This window comes from Festucalex cinctus, chromosome 1 (genome assembly GCF_051991245.1).
Source record: "Festucalex cinctus isolate MCC-2025b chromosome 1, RoL_Fcin_1.0, whole genome shotgun sequence".
In the NCBI taxonomy this organism is placed as follows: domain Eukaryota; kingdom Metazoa; phylum Chordata; class Actinopteri; order Syngnathiformes; family Syngnathidae; genus Festucalex; species Festucalex cinctus.
This window is the reverse complement of record NC_135411.1, coordinates 61373767-61387625: the sequence shown is the minus strand read 5'-3', so window position 1 is coordinate 61387625 and position 13859 is coordinate 61373767. Positions and strand designations below refer to the sequence as shown.

At 43.3% G+C, this 13859-nt stretch overlaps 2 protein-coding genes across 3 annotated transcripts in view; both read left to right on the top strand.

Annotated features, from left to right (window-relative positions):
• Positions 1-60: 60 nt before the first annotated feature.
• tmem205 (transmembrane protein 205) lies at positions 61-1890 on the top strand. 2 transcript variants are annotated; one of them, XM_077499605.1, is made up of 4 exons: positions 61-225; positions 649-762; positions 836-999; positions 1091-1890. In XM_077499605.1, exons 2-4 carry the CDS (start codon positions 663-665, stop codon positions 1391-1393), a joined length of 567 nt encoding a protein of 188 aa, XP_077355731.1. In that variant the 5' UTR covers positions 61-225; positions 649-662; the 3' UTR covers positions 1394-1890. The 2 variants fall into 2 exon arrangements, with proteins under 2 accessions (XP_077355731.1, XP_077355742.1); XM_077499616.1 differs by having other exon boundaries at positions 80-225; positions 616-762.
• A 4208-nt stretch (positions 1891-6098) lies between these two features.
• Positions 6099-13859, top strand: part of rab3db (RAB3D, member RAS oncogene family, b) — a 25103-nt gene continuing 17342 nt past the window's right edge. Inside the window, exon 1 of the mRNA XM_077499577.1 lies at positions 6099-6501. Coding sequence (XP_077355703.1) covers positions 6496-6501 — 6 coding nt within the window. The 5' untranslated portion in view covers positions 6099-6495. The remainder of the gene's footprint in view (positions 6502-13859) is intronic.

Here is a 13859-nt window from a genome sequence, read left to right as displayed (position 1 = left end):
ATGAAAATATGTAAAAGCTTGTTGTGAAACCCAACAGCGGCGATGGGGGTCATGCAAATATTTTCCACGAATACTATTGGTTAACGTCACTCCAGGAAGCGGGGTTGTGGAGGACGGAGGAAGTCAGAAGCGTTGTTCGTACGGCTGCACTTTGGACTCATAATATTGGGAAGAAAAAAAGAAAAAAAAATCAGCATTGAACTCCAAATAACGAAGGAAAATAAGGTATATCTTGACTTTTTCTTGCTATAAAATAATCGTCATCAGAATTTGTGCTGTGCTTACAACCACTTAGTGCTGGTCATGTACAATGTGTTACCGAAACGATTATCTTGTGTCAGCTGTGCAGGTTTCCGGTTTGTTTTCTATCGAATCTTTACCTTGCTAACTAATGTGCATTTCTGTGGTTAAAACGTGCTTCTAGTGAAGTATTTTTTTTTTTAATAACCCATCCTTATCTGTTGCAAGCATAAGTAGCAGCCTGCAAGATAAACACTTTATCTCAAGAATTTAAAGTGGATTTATCAGCTTAGAACATCATTACTTCTAAAAACATGTACAAGTACATGTTTCGCATTTTTCACTGCATTGCTTGTGTTGTTTCATACCTTTCAGATGAATGAACTATCTATCTATCTTGCTGCGTAGGGTATAGTGTCACAATGGCAACCGAGGGGGATCCCTCAGACTTGGTCAAAGTGTTACACCTGCTGGTGCTTTCCTTTTCCTGGGGCATGCAGGTGTGGGTCTCCTTCATTTCAGGTAAGAGGAGTCAGAGAACTTGAGAATTGAGTGCGCTCGGCTTTTTCTGATGTTTTACTTTTGGTGTCTGCAGGTTTTACTTTAGTGAGGCAGGTCACTCGGCACACCTTCGGCTTCGTGCAGAGTAAACTTTTCCCGGTTTACTTCTACTGTCTCCTGGGAAGCAATTTTGTCAGTCTGGCTATTTATGCAGTGTATCATCCGCGAGAGCTGCTGGACACACATGAAACGGTGCAGGTAAAGCATTTTTGTTTTTTTTGTTTTTTTTTAGTATAACTCTTGAATTGCAAATGTTCATCATGTTGTCTTGGATTCTGTTCTTTTGCAGATGGTTCTGTATTTTGTTGCGTTGGTGATGGCGGGTCTAAATGCTCAGTGGTTTGGTCCGACAACCACTGAGGTAATGTTCCTGATGAGGGAGGTGGAGAAGGAACATGGTCTTGGTAACCAGGTTGGACTGGTCGCCGAAAAGGAAGGTTATGCCAAACTCAAAGAGCAAGACCCCAAGTATAGAGCCTACAAAGGAAGGTTTGGCCGCTACCATGGGTTGACCAGCCTCTGTAACCTGATAGGAGTCATCTGTACCACAACTAATTTGATCTACACTGCTCTAAATCTATCTACAATTTAGACATGGTGAGGTGTGACGGTATTTGGTAATTGGGTCCAATTAACCCATACAAAGTGTGTGGTTTGATTTATACAGTATTATGTCGTTTTTGCGCTTACTGTTATTCTCTTTTCCTCTCTTTCTGTTTAACGCTTTTAATTTTATTTGTTAAATGCAATTTCAGATGAGTTTCACAACTTTTCTCATCAGTGGAGTAACTCTTAACTTGCCTCAACCAGGCAGCATTGTGGCAACTCTAAATTGCAATTGTATCTCCAGCAGGGGGCGATGGTTAAACACATTTAAACATTGGCGAACAATCTGCAGCACATCATTCTCTTTGTTTGAATTGGTGTGTTTACACTTTTTTTTTTATGACTCTAGACTAATTACGTACAATGCTGACAGCCTGACATCAGTACTATAAATTGATAAAGCTTTGTGCAAGTAAAGTGATTGTATTACAAGGTTTTTGCTTCAAACAAATAAAACAGCACTTTGGGCTGAAACAAAATATACATTTGAATGTCTCATTCTGTTTAGGTGAAATGTGACCCCAGTGAGGATAAGCGATAAGAGAATAAATGGATGGTTGGACATTGCTTTAAAAAAAAAAAAGGAAAGATGACAAATATTGTTTCTTCCAGGAAATGTTGCAGTCGGTAATTACGTAAGCCCTCTTTAAGCAAAGAACCAGTTAGTCAAGTAATTAAATCATGTTTACGAGAGCAGGGAGTGATGTGTTCATATCAGATCCAGTCACAGGGGCACAAATGACAGATGTATTGGTAATGATAACCCAAGAAAAGACAACTGAGTTAAAAGTAAGGGCAAAAAAATAAAATATGAGTGTGGGTGTGTGAGCAAGAGGAAGTACAGAAACAAAAGAATTTGCTACTAAGATCATCCTCATTCCTCACGCAAGGAAATTGATTTTGGCCTGTGCAAGACAAAAACTGGCCTCAATAAGAGTGCAAAATTGTTTGTTGGGGGGTGCAGGGGTGGGGTGCGAGTGATGTTGAATGCTGTTTTTGCAGCAAACAATTATTGCCTCTCATCTTCCTCGAACAAATGTGTGGCTCTAAGTGTGGAATGCACGCGGCGTGCCTCAGGATAACACAAATGTGCATCAATTGCGCATACGGGTATTTGAGCAAATGCGTTTCTTGCAAAAACGTGGCCCCCGATGGGACAGTATTATGCTAATATTGCGCTTCAACGTCTGTGGCTTTTTATTCAGTACCTGCCTGTATGTACTTGAATTGTGGATGTTTGTTTTGAAAATATTTTTTGTTGAATTTTTATGACACAAAGTTGACTGTGATTTAAAGGGATATTGTACTTCACTAATTTTCAGCAGTAAAACGTTTTGTGTAGAATTCCATCCATCCATCCATCTTCTTCCGCTTATCCGGGGTCGGGTCGCGGGGGCAGCAGCTTCAGGAGGGAAACCCAGACTTCCCTCTCCCCAGCCACTTCAACCAGCTCCTCCGGCGGGATCCCAAGGCGTTCCCAGGCCAGCCGAGAGACATATTCTCTCCAGCGTGTCCTGGGTCGTCCCCGGGGCCTCCCGCCAGAGGGACATGCCCGGAACACCTCCCCAGGGAGGCGTCCAGGAGGCATCCGAACCAGATGCCCGAGCCACCTCAGCTGGCTCCTCTCAACGCGGAGGAGCAGCGGCTCGACTCTGAGTCCCTCCCGGATGACCGAGCTTCTCACCCTATCTCTAAGGGAGAGCCCGGACACCCTGCGGAGGAAACTCATTTCGGCCGCTTTTATCCGGGATCTCGTTCTTTCGGTCACGACCCACAGCTCGTGACCATAGGTGAGGGTTGGAACGTAGATCGACCGGTAAATCGAGAGCTTTGCCTTTTGGCTCAGCTCTTTCTTCACCACGACGGACCGATACAGAGTCCACATCACTGCAGACGCTGCACCGATCCGCCTGTCGATCTCCCGCTCCATCCTACCCTCACTCGTGAACAAGACCCCAAGATACTTGAACTCCTCCACTTGGGGCAGGATCTCATCCCCGACCTGAAGACGACACTCCACCCTTTTCCGACTGAGGACCATGGTCTCGGATTTGGAGGTGCTGATCCTCATCCCAGCCGCTTCACACTCGGCTGCGAACCGCTCCAGTGAGAGCTGGAGGCCCCGGCTTGATGAAGCCAACAGCACCACATCATCTGCAAAGAGCAGAGATGCAATGCTGAGGCCACCAAACCGGAACCCCTCCACGCCTCGGCTGCGCCTAGAAATTCTGTCCATAAAAGTTATGAACAGAATCGGTGACAAAGGGCAACCTTGGCGGAGTCCAACCCTCACCGGAAACGAATCCGACTTACTGCCGGCAATGCGGACCAAACTCTGGCAACGGTCGTATAGGGACCGAACAGCCCGTATCAGGGGCCCGGTACCCCGTACTCCCGAAGCACCCCCCACAGGACTCCCCGAGGGACACGGTCGAACGCCTTCTCCAAATCCACAAAACACATGTGGACTGGTTGAGCGAACTCCCACGCACCCTCGAGGACCCTGCCGAGGGTGTAGAGCTGGTCCACTGTTCCACGGCCAGGACGAAAACCACACTGCTCCTCCTGGATCCGAGATTCGACTTCCCCTCCTCGACGACCCTCCTCTCCAGCACCCCTGAATAGACCTTACCAGGGAGGCTGAGGAGTGTGATCCCTCTATAGTTGGAACACACCCTCCGGTCCCCCTTCTTAAAAAGGGGGTCCACCACCCCGGTCTGCCAATCCAGAGGCACTGTCCCCGATGTCCACGCGATGTTGTAGAGGCGTGTCAACCACGACAGCCCCACAACATCCAGAGCCTTTAGGAACTCCGGGCGGATCTCATCCACCCCCGGGGCCCTGCCACTGAGGAGCTTTCCAACCACCTCAGTGACTTCGACCCCAGAGATAGGAGAGCCCACCCCAGAGTCCCCAGACTCTGCTTCCTCAAAAGGAGACGTGTTGGTGGAATTGAGGAGGTCTTCGAAGTATTCCCCCCACCGCTTCACGACGTCCCGAGTCGAGGTCAGCAGCACCCCATCGCCACTATACACAGTGTTAATGGTGCACTGCTTTCCTCTCCTGAGACGCCGGATGGTGGACCAGAATTTCCTCGAAGCCGTCCGGAAGTCGTTTTCCATGGCCTCACCGAACTCCTCCCATGTCCGAGTTTTTGCCTCAGCAACCGCCGAAGCTGCGTTCCGCTTGGCCATCCGGTACCTGTCAGCTGCCTCCGGAGTCCGACAGGCCAAAAAGGCCCGATAGGACTCCTTCTTCAGCTTGACGGCATCCCTTACCGCTGGTGTCCACCAGCGGGTTCGAGGATTGCCGCCACGACAGGCACCGACCACCTTACGGCCACAGCTCCGATCGGCCGCCTCAACAATGGAGGCACGGAACATGGCCCATTCGGACTCAATGTCCCCCGCCTCCCCCAAGACAAGGGAAAAGCTCTGCCGGAGGTGGGCATTGAAACTCTTTCTGACAGGGGATTCCGCCAGACGTTCCCAGCAAACCCTCACAATACGTTTGGGTCTGCCAGGTCGGACTGGCATCTTCCCCCACCATCGGAGCCAACACACCACCAGGTGGTGATCAGTTGACAGCTCCGTCCCTCTCTTCACCCGAGTGTCCAAAACATGCGGCCGCAAATCCGATGACACGACTACAAAGTCGATCATCGAACTGCGGCCTAGGGTGTCCTGGTGCCAAGTGCACATATGGACACCCTTATGCTTGAACATGGTGTTCGTTATGGACAAACCGTGACGAGCACAGAAGTACAATAACAGAACACCGCTCGGGTTCCGATCAGGGGGGCCGTTCCTCCCAATCACGCCCCTCCAGGTCTCACTGTCATTCCCCACGTGAGCGTTGAAGTCCCCCAGCAAGACGAGGGAGTCCCCAGAGGGAGCGCTCTCCAGCACACTCTCCAAGGACTCCAAAAAGGGTGGGTACTCTGAGCTGCTGTTTGGTGCATATGCACAAACAACAGTCAGGACCCATCCCCCCACCCGAAGGCGGAGGGAGGCTGTCTGGAAGATGTGTTTGTTGCTGAATTATTAAAGACTGTCGGGTGTACTGCGTCTCGATGTGAATAAATGGAGAAAATCTTACTTATGTCTGCATTCTGGGATCTACCTCTCAGCACACAACAACTAAAACTAGTAAAAAGATGGGCAGAGGGTGATTTATTTTTCTAGAGATCATCTCACTCTTGTCTTGTACTGAATAAACAAATGTGTGATTTTCCATCCATCCATTTTCTTGACTGCTGATTCCTCACAAGGGTCGCGGGGGCTGCTGGCGCCTATCTCAGCTGGCTCTGGACAGTAGGCGGGGGACACCCTGGACTGGTTGCCAGCCAATCGCAGGGCACACAGAGACGAACCATCCACACTCACACGCACACCGAGGGACAATTCAGAGCGCCCAATTAACCTGCCATGCATGTCTTTGGAATGTGGGAGGAGACCGGAGTAAATATGTGATTTTATTTATTTATTTGAAGAGGGGGCAACAGGGGACGGCAAACTCCTCTTTAACTTCTACTTTTATACTTTTTTATGTACATTATATTTGCTTCTATTACTGTATAAAACCAAGCAAAATGTCAAGATGCTAAATTCTCAAGTGAGTCAACAAAAGTGGATGTGGGTGGGGGTGTGAGGGGTTAAAAACACAAAAATGCCACGCCCATGCTCAACGTTAGTGGAAATTAAGTATTGATTAAGTAGTTTGCAGTCGTGTTAACAAACTCATTAGCAAGGGCAGGACAGTCAGTCAGTCAGCTTCTGGATCATGCGCTCACGTGCACACGCACGGTGGACCAAAGCCAGCCGAGCTCCGCACACGCGCTCAGGCACACACAGCCTCAGGTGGCTGACGGTTGCTTCACTTTTCTACAGTCCACTGACTGTGACACACTCGAACAGGGAGCTCCAGCAGCTGGGATCCAGAAGCGGAAGCAGACCGCTTCGCATTGCTGTTGCTCTTGCCTGGGCATAGGACGACTTTTTTGGGGGTTCACTATTTTGCCACTACAGCCAGCATCTCGCCCAACGGTGGAGGGAAGATAGGAAGACGCCGAGTTTGTTTTACTTCCGTATGAAGGTACGTTGTTTCCTTCCTTGTGTTATTTTCCTGCTCCACCTTCCTTTGTGTTCACCTCAAGTCACTTTTGCGCACGTTCGGGATGTGTTCGAACAATTTTCGCAACATTGTGCACGCAAAAAAATGAGCAGCTTGGCTTCGGAAATAAAGCTTTTTACGGCTCCTCCGTGTTTGCTTAACGAGGGAGCAGATGTGACAGCTGCCACAAAATCAATAATATTAGATGGACATTTCTTTGGGGGGTTCAGCGGCAGGCAGTCTGCTCACTTCCTCTGGCACTGCAAACAAATAATCTGACTGGGGTGCACATTTTAAATAAATAACATTATTGGCTCCTGTTTGTTGTCCTGGAGTTGATATTGCAATTCCAGTACACCACAACGAGGTAGCTTCAGTTTGGTGTAGATCACAGGTGCCAAATTCAAGGCCCAGGGGCCAGATCAGGCCCACCACATCTTTTTTACGTGGCTGCAAAAGCAAATCAAGTGCACCTAAAGAGCAGGATGTAAGGTGAATTTGATTTGGGAGCCGCTGCTTGACGAATTGTATTACACAATATAGCAGTGTTTTGTTCACGCTATTTAGCCGAGACAATCGTTTTACACTAGAAAAGGCTCCCAAGCACACAAACAAACCAACCAAATAAGTATTATTAATGATGATCTCATCTGGATTTACTCACAGATTGACTGTGGGATGTGGATCTGTTTAATTGAACACAAATTTGATATGCTTGTAGGAAGCTGACTTATTTTGAATGCATGGCGACAGGTGGATGCACAGGTTGTACTTCTGCCATCTAACAGGAGACAATTTAATTGTTCTGTTGTCACTATATGTCACTGGCATAGATAGATGAAGAAAGATATAATAACATGTTATGTTGTTACAGTATATTTTTTAAATTTAAAGGCACGGTCTTTCGTTTTCACTCAGGGAAAATGCACTATATAAATACAGGATTTACCAATTAACGCCTTCTCGATCTACACCTCTGGGATTCTGTTAATGTGTGGTGGTAATTTTTCCCTCAACCAGGGTGTATTTTGCCATTTTGTGTTTGTTTTGTCAACAGCGGGACGTTTCTGTTGACAGACAGTTGTTTCCCTCTCCCCAGCTAATCGCAGAGCGGGGGGGGGGGGGGGGGGGGGGGTGTCGCAGACAGACCGGGTGAATTTTTCGGCTGCATGAAATCACTCCCACGGCAACTTGACAGCACGCACGGATTTTTTTTTCCACTCACTCAAGCTTGAGTGAGTGAGTGAGTGAGTGAGGTAAAAAAAATAAATAAATCCATGCGTGCTGTCAAGCTGCCGCGGGAGTGACGTCATGCAGCTGACAAATTCACCCGGCCCGCCTGCAGACAGTGAGTGACACGCCCCCTGCCACCCCCGCTCTGCGATTGGCTGGAGGGGTAAACAACTGTCTGTCCACAGAAACATCCCGCTGTGTTGACAAAACAAACACAAAATGGCAAAATACAGGCCTGTAGGAAAAATTCACCACCACACATTAACAGAAGCCCAGAGGTGTAGATTGAGAAGGAGTTCATGGGTGTAAATCCTGTATTCATATAGTGCATTTTCCTGAGTGAAAATGGAAGACTGTGCCTTTCAGTGTAATTTCATAGTTAAGTGAAATTGGATCATTTCCCACTCCACTGTAAACTAGTGCGCCACAGCATCTAGGTTGGGACTTACTGTTGTAGTAGGGTGTAAGATAATTAGATTTTGATGATTGTGTCAACTCTTTTTAGACATCTTAAATGATTTTATTTCAGATGGCATTTAGTATTTACAGTAAATGCTTAGTATATTGTTTTTTCCCAGTATCCCATGTATTACTCAATCCGAGTATGTTTATGTTTTTTTTTGTCTGCAGGCAGTGTGAGCCCTCAGCCGTACACAGTAAACATGAAGGACATGTGACTGGGTATACTGCTCAGGCTTAGGAGCGATGAGCTGATGGGAACATGGGAGAATGTTAGTTTAAAGTGGGCGGATCAATGCTACATTGCCTCCGAGACCTTTACGCATCATGTGACTTGGGGAATTTCTGTAGAGATTACAAGAATTTAACAAGTGGAACTTGTATTTAATCATTTCCTTTCAAAATGGACTATTTGTAGGTTTTGTATTTATGGCCCAGGTTGACATTGTAAAAGTGCTATTGGTGTTTTGAGTGTATTTGCGCAAACTCATGCTTTTATTACAACATCACTCTGCACAGGTTTGCACAGGCTGGGATGTCTGGACTGGAAGGTTGTTTCATGACTGGTAAATCCCTCACACAACATTAGGTGTGAGCGCCATATAAAAATGGAGAAGAAATCAACATTTACATACAATAGATAATATTGCACAGTTTTAAGATATCATTCTAATATTTGGTCATCTTTACATTTCATGTCTGTGCAAGCTGTTGAAGCCACAGGGCGGCCATCTTACTCCTATCTTGCAAACAGACTACTGTAGACCAGTAAACATTGATTATATGTTATTATTCCCCCAACTTTCAATTTGCAAATACTCTACAGAAGTTTCATAAATGGGTCAGTTTGTCCTGCATCGTAACAGCAGCGTTAAACCATTCTATCATGCCGGGCGTTTCATAGTGCCGCAGTAATAAGTGAGTCTGACACACAATAACTGCTTTTGGCAGCTCTACCTTCTCACATCGGTGTGATATAGACACCACTCTCATGCTGGCGGTTTCCTTATAGCCAGTTAAAAGCTCAACCAACTTGCTGCTTTCACCGCTAATGGGTTTTGCTGGCAGCTGAGTCCCAATCGAGACGAGTCTCATCAGCGAGGCGAGGCAGGGCTGATTGATCAGCACTGTTTGTGTGGGGGATGGAAGCTCTGATAAGCAGTGCAGATACTCTCCCTCCTCACACTGCACACATAATAGGGCCTGATGACGGACAGATGGTCTCAACCTCCTGTAATTTGAGAGCACAACTGCCAGTTTCATTTCATAAACATCTGCACCTGCATGATAAGACTCTAGCCAAATCCCAAATAAACTTGAGTGTTTGTGCTGCAGCGGTAGATTGAGTTTTGGAAATATGTCAGTCAAATTGTTTGTTTGGAATCGGTCTCACAAGTCAGGAATGTAAAATGAATTCATTTCATTCATTATAAGAGTAACAAGTTTTTGTCTTTATACTTTACCTTCTTTTTTTTTGCCCAAAACAGTAACTTCAATCTTGTCTTTTTTTTTTTAAACTGAAGGAAATTAGATTGCATTCAGCTGTTTACTTGCTCTTATGCTGGATTCAAGGATGGTCGGAAGTCTGACTTTTCTGACTTCAAACCAGGAAGTGTGTACGGGAACACCCCCTTGAACTCGGAAATCCCACTTGCGAAGTCGAGAAAAAAAAAAAAAAAAAAGAGTGCCCCAACTTCACAGATGGACTACAACGTGACGTTACTCTACAATGGCGACCCTTTTTGGAAACGCAGACCGTAAATGGTAAAACACAATTTACTCAAGTATAAAACTAGATAGCTATCTTCATTGATAATTATTCAACATAACTCCGTATACCATAATGTACGTTACAGTATGCCCCTATCTCCCTTCATGAAATTATACGTGAACTACTGAACTGTATGAAATGCTTATGGAATAAGATAAAAACAATAAATTGCTGGATGTCAAAATGAGTTTTGAGAACCAAAATAAAAACAAATAAAAAAAAAACTATTTATCACTATCCACCATTTTGGTTGTTTACTTTCACCTCGAACACTTTCAGGTCGGAACTGGGAAAAACCAACTAGCTACATAGCATGACATTTAAGACATTTAAGTTGGACATTTAAGACAAAAAAATGAACTCAGAATAAATTTAACATGACAAAATAACACAATTTAAACACAAAACATACTTAGCCATGGTCGAAGTCCCAGAAATAAAGTTCAAGAAATTGATTGATTGGTTGATTTTTATTTGGTGATAACAAACAACACATACTTCCAATCACTCAGTCAAGTATCACCGAGGATAAAAACACAATAAAGCCAGAAGGCTTATTTCCATGGTGGCCCTCAACACATAGCATGACAACAAACAAGAAACATAAAAGTACAACATCATTTCATCAGCAAAAGACTACAGTCTTCCCTCGCTATAACGCGGTTCACTTTTCGCGGTCTCGCTGTATCGCGGATTTTTTTTAAAGTGCAATTTTGCATATTTTTTTACAGTAATATATAGAGGTGTGCAAAATTTCCGATTCTTAGATTATTCACGATTCGGCCGTGGAACAATCGAGAACGATTCACAAACGTCCAAATTCCGATTATATAAATATGCCAAGGGAAGCGAAACTAAAGTGAACCGGAGCGAAAAGTACGCGGAACTGAAACGTAGTAGCGCGCGCGGTCTTCGGGACGCTTTTGGGACGGACCCGCCTCGAGATTCAAAACAACAACAAGCATGGCTGAGCTGACCAACCCACCTCTTCGTGGGATCAGACCTGCTCCGAAAGGCAAACAACTTGAGGCGGAAGTATCAGCTAGCTGGCTGCAGTGCGTCGGTTAGCGTTCTACAGGGCGCCGCGCAGTGATACGAACGAACGAACAGAAAAGTAGTGGCTGGCGGTAATGGCGTCTGACTTTATTCAGAAAAGAGTATTGTGGTGGAAATGTATCACGCTTTTGAAAACAAAAAGTTTTTAGAAGAAAAACGCTTTATTTCCGAGACCCCAGCCAGCTTGCTGGACTATTTTCCTCTCGTCCAACGCCGAAGTCAGTGCTGATCGCACACACGGGAGGTGAGGATCAAATTGAGATTCATGTTAAAAAACCCGAACGATCCCATTAATGTTTACACGTTCATGTTTACACAAGTTAAAAAGCAGAAAAGCACTTGAGGTTTTTTGTTTTTTTTTGTACCTCTGAGAAACTTTAATGTTTACATGTTCATCTTTACACAACTTAAAAAGCAGGAAAGCACTTTTTTATTATTTTTTTTAGGCATTTGTATTGAAGTAGTAGTTCACATTGTCTTTCATTTATACCTCAGTGCACTTTTGAGTGGATAAAAATAATATATTTTTGCTCAATGCTATGTTTTATTCTGTTGAAGACTGAATATACTTAAAAGCTGTTGTTACAGAATGAGGACTTGAGTATTTTATTTACTGTTTAGACCTGTTAACTTGATACTGAAATAGTAGTTTATTTAGGCCTGAGAGGACTTTTGTACTATTTTTGTAACTAATGTACGAAACATTAAAAGCACCAAAATACATTGTTTTTTTTCTGCTGCCTGGGGGGGAATCAATAATCGTTTTATAATCGAATCGTAGCCTCTGAATCGTAATCGCAATCGAATCGTGAGGTGCCCCAAGATTCCCACCTCTAGTAATATACCCATTTTATAAAATTTATGAAGGTTTGAACATTGTCAATGTTTGAACAAGAGAGAAATGTGAGAACATCTAAATGACTCAATGAGAAAAGTGTCTAAATTGTGCGGTCGGGGATTTTAGAGCCTTAAAACATTTATAAGAGTTGTAAAACATAAAGCTAACTACTTCGCGGATTTCATTTATTGCGGGTATTTTTTGGAACCTAACCCCAGCAGAAAATGAGGGAACACTGTAATGGGATAAAATTTCAAAAGTCAAACATTCAAATAAAAAAATAAAAAATAAAATACAAATAAAAAACAATTTTAAAACATTAATTTAAGAAATCAAAACCTCTTGTTTTACATATAAAAACTGGGTATAAGTTACCGTAGCATAATACAGGTGCTTTGTAACTCATAAAATACACATAATTTTATTTATTTATTTTTTATTATTATTATTTATTATTAAAAAAAATAAAATTAAAAAAATTAAAAAAGCCTATGACAACAGGCAAGAGATCGCGGATTGGTTAGTAGTTAGTTGGGGGAAAGAAAACAAAACTGCTCATTCACACGAAAGCAACATGATCAATCCATATTCACAATAATAGCAGCAGAGGAAGTTGCAAACCCTTGTGGATAACGTAAGTTGCATGTGTGGGAGCATTTTGGCCACTTGTGGTGAAATTAGTCCTCATATTAATGATACAGGATTTTGTTTTTTCTGCCTCCTGTCCCGACACCATCATTCAGACATGTCAAGGAAGCTGGAAACATGCTCAATCTAACACGCTGCCTGAGGCTAAGGTTGACTTCAAAATAAAGTTTACCAAATAATACATTGACGGCAATGCAAATAGCCTTACCAGACTTTTACTTTGAAGCTGGCCCGCATCGTAGCGTGATAGCTAGCTTGACTTCCCTTTTTGTCATTTAGGATTTCTTTATCATACTTTTACTTTACATTATATAGTTGCGAGAAACATCAAAACAACACTATCCCGAACTCAGATTCAACCGCTAATTTAGGATACTACTACTACTACTACTAATAATAATAATAATAATAATAATAATGAGAATATATATTTTTTTAAATGCTAGTTAAATACGTTGTCGTCATATGGTACGGCACAAATCTCCAACGTTAGTTCCTAGCAGCAAGCTATTAGCATTAGCATTGGATGCCTGTCTGGTAACAGTAAATGAGTTTGACAGCTGGTACGGGACCTGACTTGCTTTCTTAACTCATTCACTGCCTTTGACAAGTATACTTGTCAATTTTTTTTTATAGCGGGGATAAATGGGGGAGAATCTGATTATGCTCCACTGTAAATGTCAAACTTGGAAACAACTTTACTGATGCCCATCCACCGGTAGATGACATCATTGCCCCATTTTACACTAAATAAACACAGTTTCAGAGTCCATGGGAGAAATGGCTGTATTTTGGCAAACCTACATTTTTCTACTGTCAATTATAAAAGAACGGGACGGGGCAAAAAGTAGGGAGTCTATTCTGTCATTTGGTAGATTCGGTTTATATATGATTATTGAACGTAATATTGCGTGGGTGTTGAAAATTTTGAAATTTTCTAAAATGGCTGGCAGTTAATTTCTGGACCAAGGCTACTTTGTAATTCATTCTCCACATTTAAAGGAAGGGAATTGCCTTTAAATTGCACGTTGAGGTCTTTTCATTATTTAATAAAAAGACAAAAAAAAACAAACATATATCTTCATTTGTTTTATAAAACATTTTGCCCATGAAATAAATAAAAACAAACCAAAATGCTCAACTCATAATATCAAATATAGCCGTTTAGATTTTAGAAACACAACTTTAAGCCATTTATACGTTATTTTACACATTGACCATGTAATAAGAGTGTATTGGCTTATTGCACTTAGTTGTGTTCCTAAATCATAAACAGCCATATTAGACATGTTTGTTTTTGTTTGTTTGTTTGTTTGTTTGTTTGTTTGTTTTTAA